Source organism: Pteropus alecto, unplaced genomic scaffold (assembly GCF_000325575.1).
Source record: "Pteropus alecto unplaced genomic scaffold, ASM32557v1 scaffold23, whole genome shotgun sequence".
NCBI classification, from domain to species: domain Eukaryota; kingdom Metazoa; phylum Chordata; class Mammalia; order Chiroptera; family Pteropodidae; genus Pteropus; species Pteropus alecto.
Genome location: NW_006435837.1, coordinates 4,124,892 through 4,137,727, shown reverse-complemented (window position 1 = coordinate 4,137,727; position 12,836 = coordinate 4,124,892). Strand labels below are relative to the sequence as shown.

The 12,836-nt window shown below is 38.0% G+C and overlaps 1 protein-coding gene across 1 annotated transcript in view; it reads right to left on the bottom strand.

Annotated features, from left to right (window-relative positions):
* Positions 1 to 590: 590 nt before the first annotated feature.
* The window catches only part of ADGRG2 (adhesion G protein-coupled receptor G2), a 60,369-nt gene continuing 48,123 nt past the window's right edge, over positions 591 to 12,836 (bottom strand). Inside the window, exons 22-27 of the mRNA XM_006911679.2 lie at positions 12,655 to 12,836; positions 9,814 to 9,913; positions 8,696 to 8,979; positions 6,426 to 6,527; positions 5,346 to 5,498; positions 591 to 1,823 (exon numbers count right to left, since the gene is read on the bottom strand). Of these exons, the coding sequence (XP_006911741.1) occupies positions 1,639 to 1,823; positions 5,346 to 5,498; positions 6,426 to 6,527; positions 8,696 to 8,979; positions 9,814 to 9,913; positions 12,655 to 12,836 (1,006 nt within the window). The 3' untranslated portion in view covers positions 591 to 1,638. The remainder of the gene's footprint in view (positions 1,824 to 5,345; positions 5,499 to 6,425; positions 6,528 to 8,695; positions 8,980 to 9,813; positions 9,914 to 12,654) is intronic.

Here is a 12,836-nt window from a genome sequence, read left to right as displayed (position 1 = left end):
TCTTTGTGAACGTTTTCAAACTTAAAGGAGTTAACTGTAAATTTATTTTGTCAATTTTAACATTCTGTCGATTTTAACATTTTGTCTATTTTAACACGTAAATACAAGACAAATAAATCAGAGAAGAAATATTGCAAAGGCAAATCAGCATTCACAGAAGTGTATTACATTATTACTATGGTTAGTCTGGGATACAACATTCACTTGAAATATATGCAAGAGAACCTTAGTGAAAGACCTAACTAAAGGGTTTTGAAATGTTCCTAATAAGGACATATTGAGGTACTGCTCAAGCAGCCGTACGTGGGAAGCAAGATAGAAGCAATCAGGGTTTGATGCATATGGAAACAATAGCATTGCAGGATAGTTCACCATTCCCAATAGCTATTCCCCCTTGTTACTATACACTCTTTAAGACTAGAGATCTTTTAAAAATAATTACAGCTCTGGCTGGGCCAGAGTGTACCAGTCATAACAATCAACAAAGTACCATGTAGTTGCCTCTCAAAGCACAGCAATATTATTTTTTCTTTATATACATCTTTTTAAAAAAGTAATCCCTACTCCCCTTTTCTGAAAGGCTCTTGGGATTTGAGAAATGGCAGTGTATGTATCTCCTCCACATTCACAATTTTCCTGACATATAGTCTAGATTATAGTTCCATCCCTTTCTGTGGCCAAGATATTAAGCTAAACATCTTGGTGCAGGTTCCATAATTTGATGATTAGGGATGAGGTCAGGAGATGGGTGTTGGTATTGGATGCCATGTATCCAGCTGTATACAGTTCACACCCTGTACAAGAGATTGAGTGGGGCTAAAATATGGCCCTCACTCTCTTTGCCAAACCATGCGCCCATGGGGCTGTGTCTGTCTGGTGGGGGCATCTTTTTCTAACTTGCTCAAAGGCACTGTGTGAGCTAATTGTGGCACTGTCTGCTTGCATTTTTCCAGTCTGGCTGGCATCATTATTTCTTGATTTGAGTGAAGTTTCTATATTTCACATCCCATATAATCTCCAAAAGGAGCTTTAGAACTCACTGAACTAGCAAAGGTTTTCTTTTTCTTTTCTTTTCTGTTTTTTTTTTACACACCTACAGTACATGGTCTTCCTAGGAGGTCTCCCATCTAAGTACTAACCAGGCCCGACCCTGTGGGTTTTCTGAATTATCACATTAGACACAATAACACAACCATGATTCTACAAAGAAATAAATTTACACAGTAGAAAATAAATACAAAAAAAATGTAGAAGTAAGATTTTTGACATGTAGGTCACTAGAATTTAGCTTATTTACAACAAAGGCATGCGCAACTAAACTCACCAACAGGCTGGAAAGTCAACAGTTGCTTTATATGATATTATCAAAGATAATATAACTTAACCTCTAAAATGTGGCTGGAAATGAACTACTTTTATTTTCTTTAAATGAATCTTATTTAGTATGTTGTTTAAAACCATGGTAAAACATCTTGGTTTCCTCTTCCAATAGTAACCACTGCCCTCAATTAGCTTATGTTCCTCCAGAGGTTGCTGAGTATAAAATTAGTTGATTTTCATACATCTCACATTGTGGAAAAGATAAAATTGGACATCGTCATACTGTCAAGCATCATGCTTTGATTTTAGAAAAAGGAATCACATTTGCTCAATAAAGTGTAAGCTTCCCCTTTTTGAAGTCCTTCTGAGAGCGATACGACTTTTACCATTGCAGGAATCTTCTTTCTCATGAAACACGTGCTGTTTTCCAGTGAAATCATGAAGGCACACATCTCCATTCTGAACACTGAAAGAAACACCATTCTTTTCTGTAGAAGCATTCCCTATATAAAGAAAAATAAAATTGGTGTCATGAAGTTTCCACAGAAAGCATTTAAAAAATAAACATTTTATTCTTAAGTATACACACATAGAACATGTTTTTTAAAAAATATTTATAATGTGTTGTTATATTTTATTTTCATTATTTTCCTAAGGCCACTCAAAGTAAGCAAAACAAATTGGAGAATGTTTCCAAAACCAGTTCTCTATGGCAGTTTTTAAAAATGAAATTGTCAAAATATGAAGCAAAGCAATAGATTTGATTTTAAAAGGCCCATTCCTAACTCTGGTTCAACATACGTGGACTTGAAGTAACAGCGTATGTATAATACAACCAACCTAATGTAATATTCTGGTCTCCCCCAAAAGGTTCAGGTTAACAGAAACCTCCATGTGTCCTCTTAGGGTTCTTGGTTCACAAAGAGTCTTATAAAATAAAACTTTGTACCAGAGAAACCTAGAGTGACAATGGTCATGGCAAGAAAAAAAATTCTCTCATAGACTAAACCAGCCCCTCTGATTAAATCAAGATAGGACTGATGTCTAAGAAGAAACCACCAATTCCAACCTCAAAGTCCAGGCCAGAGAGCATCTGGGCATCCTAGAGAAACTATGATTTGGACTTGGGCCTCCATCCCAGGCAGACTCTGAATTGTGTGTATGGGGAAGGGGGTTGTGCATAGCAGCTGAGACCTTCTAGGTACTTGGCATCATCCTTCTAACCATTATACCATTGGAAGACAATGTAGAAAAAGCTGAATAATAAGCCCGTTTGTTAGTTCATGACATAATAATAATAGCAGTGCTGCGAACTCTATAGGTATTATCTCATCTATTACCATATGAGATGGGTGCAATTATTATCCCATTTCACAGACGATGAAACTGAGGTTTCAGAAATTAAGTGCTTTGCTTAAGGTTACATGTCTCGGAAGTGATGAAGTCAACACATGATGTTTCTTCCAAATTGTGAGCTTGTGGTCCCAAGGAACAAGTGAGATGGCTGCTGGTACACAAGCCTCTAAGGCAGCTCATAACTGAAATATGTAATATTCACACAAACTACATGATGGATATGGTTAACACAGCTCCATCTCTGACACAGCTCAAATAAGGCATGTGCCTGAGGCAGCTGTCCTGATTTAGGCATTTTGGTTTGAGGACATTTTTGGTGTAGGAACAATGTTACCTGGTATAATAAAGCAATAAATTTCCAGCTTCTTTTTTGAAACTGCCTATCCCATCCCTTGTCCATTCCAAATCCTGGTGTGTGGACTCAGGAGTCAGGGATGTCCATCTGATGTGCATTTTATGTGGTATTAAACACGTGGCCATTTGTGTGGCCTAAAATGCACCCCCACCCTCACTGTTAGGCAGCAAAAATAGCTCTGCCAAATCAGCCATGTCAAATAGCTTTGCAAATTGTGCTGCTTCTGTCAAATCTGACTCCCCAAAAGATGGCAACATATTGACAGGCTGGGCAAGTGAGACTTCATCTCTGAGCTCTTTCTAGCATATGGGAAAATCTGGCTTTTAAGAGCTCCAAACACTTCTACCCAAGCCAGAAGACTTTATTGATATGTTGTGATTCTGAGGATTCTTTTTTTTTTCCTTTTTTTCCTTTATTTTATTTTTTTATTTTATTAAGTTTAGTGGGGTAAATTGGTTAATACAATTATATAATTTTCAGGTGTACATTATCATTTGACATCTGTATATTCTATCATGTGTCTACCACCCAAAGTCCAGTTTCCTTCAGCTACCATATATTTGATCCCCTTTACCCACTTCATCCTCCCACTATCCCCCTATATTTGACCCCCTTTACCCCGGTTACCTTCCCCCACCTCCCCCACCCCACTAGTAATCGCTAGTCCTCTGGTAACCACTAGTCTATAGTCCATGTCCATGAATCTCTGTTTGTCCTGCTCATTTGTTGCTTTTAGGTTTATATCCCACATATAAGTGATATCATGTGATTTTCAACTTTTTCAGTCTGGCTTATTTTGCTTAGCATGATTATCTCAACATCCATCCATGTTGTCTCTTATAGCTGAGTTTTATTTTATTTTATTTATTGTACCACAGCTTCTTTAGCCAATCATCTATCATAAGATACTTCGGTTGCTTCCATGTTCTGGCCACTGTGAATAATGCTGCTATGAACATCAGTGCAAATATCTTTTTGGAGATTCTGAGGATTCTCGATGACTCACCTCACACCTCTGATTTCTCTACTTTGAACTTGTGTTCTCATACTAACTTATAAATCACTGCCTCTACTCTGTTTACCTACATTGAGTCATTCTTGACACAGCCATTTGGCATAGAGGCCAGAGCTCTCCCCCAGTATCTACAGTAAAGAGCTATGGCCATGTGGCAGCTCCTTCTTATCTCATACGCAATGGTTTTCAATGATAGGGCTGGAGGGAGAGATTTTACCCCCCAGAGGACATTTCTCAATGTCTGACGACATTTTTGGTTGTCATGACTGGGGGTGAGTGGGTGGGTGCTACTGGTACCTTGTGGGTGGATATCAGGAATGTTGCTAAACATCCCAAAATGCACAGGACAGCTCCCCACAACAAGGAATTATCTAGCCCCAAATATCAGTTGTACTGAGGTTGAGAAACCTCAATTTAAAGACATCCTATGGTATTTTAAAAGTCTATACAGACCAGCAGGACCTCCCATCTTTGGGAGGTTGGAAAACTATTGGGTAGGTGTATGAACCTTCTCACAAATGTATTTGAATTTGTCATGAAAATAACTAATACCCTAAAATGATGAATAAAGCAAATTCTCTAGTGAAGGAGAAAGTATGCCAGCAGAAGTTAAGCTTTTATAAAAATGTAAAAGATATATTAAGCCAAAAAAGATAAAAATAGATAAACTTTTATGAGCAATGAACAGCAAACTCTTATGAAAGAAAATATAATGGAAGTTTTATCTAGAAATGTCAGAATTAATGAGTAAAGGAGGTATAGTAGCAATAATCTGTTCATATATCGGTGACATATATTGTCACCAATACAGGTCACAGTATTTTATATATTTATGCAATTTAGGCATTGTCATAAGGTAGCCACACTGTGGAAAAGAATGAGCAAACTTGACAAGCAAAAAATAAGGTTCAAAAGTGTTAAGATGTGTATGAATATAGATGTACTAAAAATTGATATAATTTTATTAACTATTTTAGGTACTACTTGCACAGAAATAGCACAGCACTGAAGTCTTTGGGCAATACTTAAATCAGGATTTGCAATGCTAAAGCTTTTAGGTCGTCATCAATTCCCATAACGAAAAACTAAATCTTAAAAAGAAAAAAAACAGTTGTTCTGGTATTTGCTCTAAAGTGAATACATTTGGATTAATAAACATTCTCTTTTATAAGGGAACTACACTTTGACCCACTAGTCATATATGTAATTACTCACTTTGCTCAGCAAAAATGCCATTGAAGAATAATAACACTTTAATAAAACACTAGCTTGAGAAATACTGTATTGAGACGTACATACCATTCCCACTCACGAGTCCTGAGCAATCATTATTCACTAGCAGCGTGGTCGAGTGGGTAGAGTTACTGTTTGACTGTAGGGAATTTGAAGAACTGGACACTCCTTGATTAATGGTCTGTTTCTTTAAACCATTAGTAGCAGTTTTACTCCAGTCTACAGCAAAATAAACATTACAGAAAAATAGGGCAGAATGTTGAAGCTCAAAGAGATCACAGTATGACTCCTTCTAGCAACTGATCTCCCACTCCCATATCTTACAGAGAAGTCACACATATCACAAGTTCATGTGATAAAAAGTATTTTCAGTTAAGACTATATACATTTGTCCTTTAAATGACTGATTAAAAGTAGCCTATATTCTTTTGGAACTAAAGGCCAGCTAATTTGATTATGTCTATAAATATCCTCTGAATTAGGTAGTAATTTGGACAGAGCCAAGGACTGTCTTAACAACACATATCAACTGTGTTGTGATGAGTCATGGTTCTTAAATCCATACAAATGACTGAACTACATGCACTCCCATTTTCTGAATACAGATCTTGTGCAACCAGATCGTTGTAGTCGTGCAAAGGTTGTATTCATGGGTGGTATACATGCAAAAAGAATTTAGTTTTCAAACAGTACTTAATTTTCTTCTTTTCTGAAAAATGAGCTATTTGCTCTACAACCTAGCAAGATGTGAAAATACTATAACTTCAGAATAGCCAAATGTATGCTAAAGCTTGTATACAAGGTTAAGTCAAGACTTTAAAAAAGTCATGAAGGTAAATATTAAAAAATTACTTTGGGTAAATGGGAAACATTAGCTCAAAAGGAAATAAATTCTAAAAATGTCACTGTTGCTTCATTCAGGAAGAAGCCAGCCATTGTTAATTGCTCACTAAGTTTCCAGATATGAGTAATTATTTTTTAAATTAATTCATTAGGTTTTTTCCCCCTAATGTTCACAATCAATATTTTCTATTGAGCGGTTTCCGTTCATTGTTCCGGATCTGATAGCCCTTTGGCATTAATTGCTTTGAATCAGCCTTTTCCTCAAAAGTTAAGAGAAAGGGAAAAAGTAAAGTAAATCTTTACCAGAATTTTCAGCCAGCCGTAATTTTCCACAACAAAGATACCGCCTCCATTGCTTTCTGACATTCTCTTTTGCTACGCAGTAAAAGATGAATATGAAAAATCCTATAGGGAAAAAAAAAACCACGATATGATGAATTCCAAACTAAGACCTGAATGTCATGAGCTTCCTTCGCACAAAAGATAAAATATTTGGCAGCTATAGGTAAAGTAAAATTCTGCAAATTGAAAAAATAAGTCCAAAGTCCTGGGAAAGTTTGCTATAGAAAGGCACCCTGGTGGCAGGGGGAGGGGCGGGGGGTGCTCTCTTTGTAAGATAAAAAATGCTTATAAAAGGAATGATAACTCCACATTTCCAAAATTAAATTAATTGTCTCTCACATTCTGTTCTTGGCCTTCCCGATCTTTGGGAAATACAAACCATCCACCCAGGATGCTAGCTTGGTCCTAGGCTCCTACCTCCCTGCCCCTCCATATTTATAATCAATTTCCAAGTTCTGTCACATGCCATCTCCTGCACTGTCTCACATCCCTTGCTCCTCCTCTCAAGCCCTGGCCTGGGCTTTCCACTCTTCCTCCCAGACCTGGGGCAATGCAATGCATCCTTACCTGCCTGCCAGGGAAGCAACACTAGACTTGAATAGACCCTGAGGCTCTACCCTCTGTCCTTATCAAGCAGGCACATGGTTGTGACTCCTCAAGGATTTTTCCAACAAATATTTGCTAAAGGAGGGGACACATTTGGAGTTCTCCCTCTTCCCAACCCCCAATCTATCTACTTTAAAATCTTCGTTTTAAAATACCAGGTTCGCCTTTTCAGGTGCCCATCCTAAAGACTGATATCTTGAATACTGCACCCCTTTGTTCATTTGCCACTCTGTGTGGCTACTCTTGTTTGCATTAGAGGAGAAACAGCATGTATAAGAGAGATCAAAATGGGGGCACCCAAGTCCCAAATCAGAGCCTATACATCTCTCTATTAATCAACCCTAAATCCCTGTAAATTAGGTTCCCTTTTATAAATGAAACAATATATTCCTTCTATCCATTCATATTCTAATGAAAAGACATTCTGGAGAAATGAAGAGAAAGAGGCAGGTTCAGTGGGTAGGTATCTTGCTTTAGTTTTTATGATTAGTGTGATTTGGGCATGTTTTTTCCTCTTAATTACTCTTTTAGCATGCCAAATAAAACTTCTCTATTTAATATTATTTAGTGAAACACCTGGATATACCGATTCAGGAACTGGTACATTATATGTTAAAATGAACAATTCTGTGTAACCAAAAAGCATATTAACTGGCTCCCTCCAAATAAAATAAGAACTGATAGCCAAGTTAAGCATTTGAATTCAATCTCAGGTTGGGATGTCTTTGAAAACGAACAAAATGATTTATTGCCTGATAGAACTACAGGAAAGATGCTACAGGAGCTAAAAGCAACAGGAAATGATGAAAACAAGCAGATGAGAATGCAATTTAAAGGTATCCTAACAGAGGATTTGGAATAAAAGGAAACTGAGGGACATGAATTATTGTTACTGCAGTGTAAACTTATTAGGCTTCTCGGTTTTTAATGCCAAAGTACTGTATTTCCACTGAAAATTAACCAGAGCTGACAAGTCTTTTATAACATTGGTCTAAAAGAATTAGTAATTTGCTTTTCTGAAGAATACAGCTAAGAGGGTTCAAAATGACTACAGCTGCACTTCATTAACAAATGGGAAGCTCTGAAGTAAGGGTGACACACAAAGCCTGACCCTTTCCTGCTGCACATCCCAGCAGAGCAACTTCTCAGGATTAGCCACTAGGCCAGGCTGCTGCCACTTGGGTCTGTCTATTGACTTCATATTTATCATTGTCTCCCAATCAAACAAACAGGAGGTAGAAGTGGTGAGACCTCACAGGGACATTTATGGCATGTGCACTTTTCTGTATGGATGTTCTATTTCAATAAAAAGTTTAAAAAAAAAGAAAAGTAAGGAACCAAGTGATGGAAGAGTAATTGACTCCCAGAAAGAATTCCCATCAGGTTCTCTATATGTTCCCTCAGAGGAGATGATGGAAAAGGAGGAAAAAAGTACTACTTTTTGAATTTAGTGAGTGCCTTTCTTCCAAGGATCTCAAAGCACCCTTTCTGAGATAAATCTGTTTTGCAATGAATATATCTTAAGCTACTAAATAAGCTACTTTACAGATACTCTAACTTTTAGAAGTGATATTTTTAAGTTTGACTGAGATCATTCAGTGCAGACTTAGTGCTGTGGAACTTACCTTGTAAGGTGTTAAAGATGGCAAAGAGATACATGAAGACGATGTTAACTGGTCCCCAGGCAAAGAAGGCAAAGCCCCAAGTAATTCCCAGTAAAAATGTAAGGCCGGCAACACTCCTGAGGTCTTGAATACTGGTTTTTCGCTGGGCTCCCAGTTGCTTCTTCTTTTTGATTCGACAGAGCTGAACCAGGACCACAATGAACATGCTGACATTCAGCAAAAATATCACACAGAAATATCCCACAACCGTAATATAGAATACAGCATTGCTATTGATCCAGCAACTGAAATTTGGAGGAAAAAAAAAAAAAACAGGGGAAAACAAATTACAATGCTGAAATCTGGTTCAAAATGATACATTGAATTTATATCATTTTACTGAAACATTTCCTATAAATACAAAAGAAAAAAAAACACTGCTCTCCACAACCATTTATACCTCTAGGGAAAAAAATCTAAGTTTATTTTAAGACACTTGGTGATTTAAAGTATTTACAAATTATTTTTTTTGAAAACATTCAGGATTTTACCCCCTTTAAACCCTAGTGACTCTATTCCACAAGTCTTTACTAACATAATGTAACTGGTATTTCATTTTTATCAGAGGCTTATAAAAGTATTTTCATTCTTTTTTATGGCCAAGAGGGCTGGGTGGAAAAGGTGAAAGGAGGAAGTACAAATTGGTAGTTACAAGATAGTCACAGGATGTAAAGTATAGCATAGGGAATATAGTCAATAATATTGTAATAAATACATATGGTGCCAGGTGGTTTTTAGACTTATTGGGAGGATCGCTTCATAAATTATTTAAATGTCTAACCACTATGATATACACCTGAAACTAACATAAAATATTGAATGTCAACTGGAATTAGGAAAAAAAATGTATTTTCAAAATACTTCCTCCTAATTTGTTTTTTTTTTAATACTTAAGTAGTAGCATAGCATTTCCAACTAGTTTATCCCATTACGTATATAACTGTGAAAGCTCTGTAAATGTTACTACTGGCTTTTATTAGGATGAAAGCTGGAGTCGATATGCTGATTAGATTCTCTACTTTCTTGGAGAATTCTATTTTCCAGTTCACTTAATATTCCCTCCGGGGCTTTGTACTCACAAGTCATCAGATGAGCCACTAGGGAATTTCCCATAGGATCCAAGCCCATAGTTATCTGGGGATATAGTCAAGACAATGGTTACAACCACGGCTGGTACCCCTGGAAGATGGGAAACATCAGTCACACATAGTCCTAATAACTGAAGGTGGTGAGAAGAAAGAATAGAGATCACGGTGTATTTTCTTCTGACAGCAGGGAGTACTGAGCTGTTCACCAAACCCAGTTTCTCTTCCTCCTTCGCAAATAGCTGGACATCTCCCACCCTCCCTTGCAGCTAGGTGTATGTGACCACATGACTAGGTCTTGGCCAGTGAGATATGGACAGAAGTAATCTGCTCCACCTCTAGGCCTGTCCCATAAAAACCTCCTGTGAGACCCTCTACTCTTTTCTCTCAAATTCAGGACATCCTTAGAAGCCCTGTCGTGAGGCAGAGAAGAGTCTGCAGCAGCTTAGATCCTGAATAACTGCAAGGCCAGAGACCCCTCTGCTCCTGCTAACTGGACTGAGCGTGAGTGAGAAATTATCTTTCCTGAGATTTCACCGTTTGTCCATGATAGTGGCTAGTATTACCCTTAACTTGTACATGCCTGGAATGTAATTTTAAGGGTCAGGTGGCAGGCAAACTGAAAAATTCCAAAATATAAACAAAATATGAGTCATAGTCGACTTATTAGGATTACCAACAACTCCTGGCAAATATTTCATTATGAACTTAGAAGTCCTCGACTGATTATCTGGAACCCATTGATGGATTGAGGAGCCTAACCTGGTTGATTTGGGGGTGATGACTGCTACTATGCTAGCTCTCTCAAGGGCCCACAGGCACTTCCACTAAGAGGAGGCATAATGAGAAGGCTCCCCCCAGGTTAAAATGGTTTTTGGCTGGGAAGGAGTTCTCACCCCTCTACCCCATCACCCTCCACCTGACCCTAGGCAGACACCTCATACTTTGTGCACAGAGACCAGCCTGACACCGAATCTCTAGGCCTTGGTATATAAAAAAACAATTCATTCTCACAGACAGGTTGGGGTGCCTGGTACAATCTAACATAATATTTCATTTAATTCTCTTATATTTGTACCCTCTGACTGACATATGATGACTTCCAAAGCAAGATACTTTCCTAAAAATAAGATATTGGGGGTGTGGAGCTAGCCCTTGACAAGGGAATCGAACCTTTCAAGATTCTACAAAGAAGACAGAATTTGTGCCCAGTGTCAGAAGCAGTGACTTATTTTTCTGAGAAGAAGTAACTTATCTTTTTGGAAAGGTGGTGTTCTGTTATTGTTCACAAAGATATAATGACAGGTGGGGTGACAAGGGTGGTAAAGGATCTGCAGTCCTGTTGTGTAAGGATTATTTACCCTGAGGAAGAGGAGGGTGTTTAGGAGAGATGGTGGCTGTAATACAGTGGAAGGGTTACACATAAGAAATCAGAAAGCCAGCCTCGGCTATTCTCCAGCTGAGTGAATTGGGGTAAATCACATCGTCACTTTGAGCTGGTTTCCTCACCTGGAGGTAGCAAAAAACTGCTTTGCTAACCTCACTGACTTGTCTTTCATGGGATTACTTGTGTGAAAATACACTGAAAAATGGGGCATTATATATAATATCATATATTACTTGTGAATTGTCTAAAGGACTTTTTGGCAGAAAAGATGTCAGCTTATTATTATTTTGCCTGAGAGAGTAAAACCAAGACCACTGGGTAAATGCCAACAGAGAGCCAAGTGAACTTAATGGAAAAACAGAACTGTAGAGCTTTAGAAAATTGTTATTGGCTGCCCTGTAAAGTATTAAAAATAAGACAAGCCCCAAATAAAGTCACTTATGCTAAACTCTATGTTACCAAACCAAGACTTAATTATAGTTTTGGCTCTCTCAGAAATGAAATCGTATACCTGTCAATCAAGAATCATCTTAGGTAATCTGCCTGATAGACGCATACTATCCCCTGTAGGAAAGTAACCTTGCAGTAACCAACCTGCTTTTTTGTCTAATATAACTTCCTTGTTCCTGCTTCCTTCTGCCTATAAAAACCTTTCATTTTGGACAGCTCTTTGGTGCTCCAATTAATCTGCTAGATTGGATGCTTCCTGATTCATGAATCATTGAAGAAAGCCAATAAGATCTTTAAAATTTACTCAGTTGAATTTTGTTTTGTAACAAAGGTGATGCGCTCCCTCAATAATAGAAGTGTTCAAACAGAGGTTATGTTATCTTTAATCAAGGGTAAGTCAAGTTGAGGAGGCTCCTATGTTTGGTGGGGAGTTGAATAAAGAAACCTTCAAGATTTTGGGGGTGTCTAAGACTTTGTAACCCACCACCAAAGGTGTCATGATTTGAAATACTGTGCCAGTACGGCAATGAAGTTACGTTAGGTTTTATCTGTGTGTTCTCTCACTCTGCCCATCTGAGCATACCATCATACATGTGTGTGATATCTGGGAGGCACAGAACAGACTGAAGCTAGCTGGGAGCTCAGGGACTGAGAGTTTGAGAGTTTGGCCTCATTATTATCAAGCTAACTTTTTCAATTTATTGAGCACCTTCTGTGTGCCAGCCCCAGTTCTAGTTGCTGGAGATACAAAGAGGATTCATAGCCCTAACCTTAAAGAGTTTTATGCTCATAACTAATCCAAGGGATATATACAGGTGTTCTAGAAAGAGACCTGACAAGGTTGCTCTTTGGGCAGTGCAACATGTAAGGAGAATAAAGCTATTTTAGAAACCTGCCAAGTGTGACTTGTTTCATCATTGTCTCTAGCTGATTCAAAATCAAAACGCTGGAGAACAAGCAGAGAAAGCCAAAGCAATATGCAAGCAAATTATACATACCCCAACCAATGATGCAGAATTTAAGGATGTATTTTCGGATGTAAGTGTTAAACACTTTGACAAGGGCCAGATACATATGGAATGCTTCAAGCCCCATCCATGTAAATGAGACCAAGAGAAAATAATGCAAAAATACAGCTGCCGAGATGCAGAGGCCTCGCGTGTCATATAGAGCAATCCAA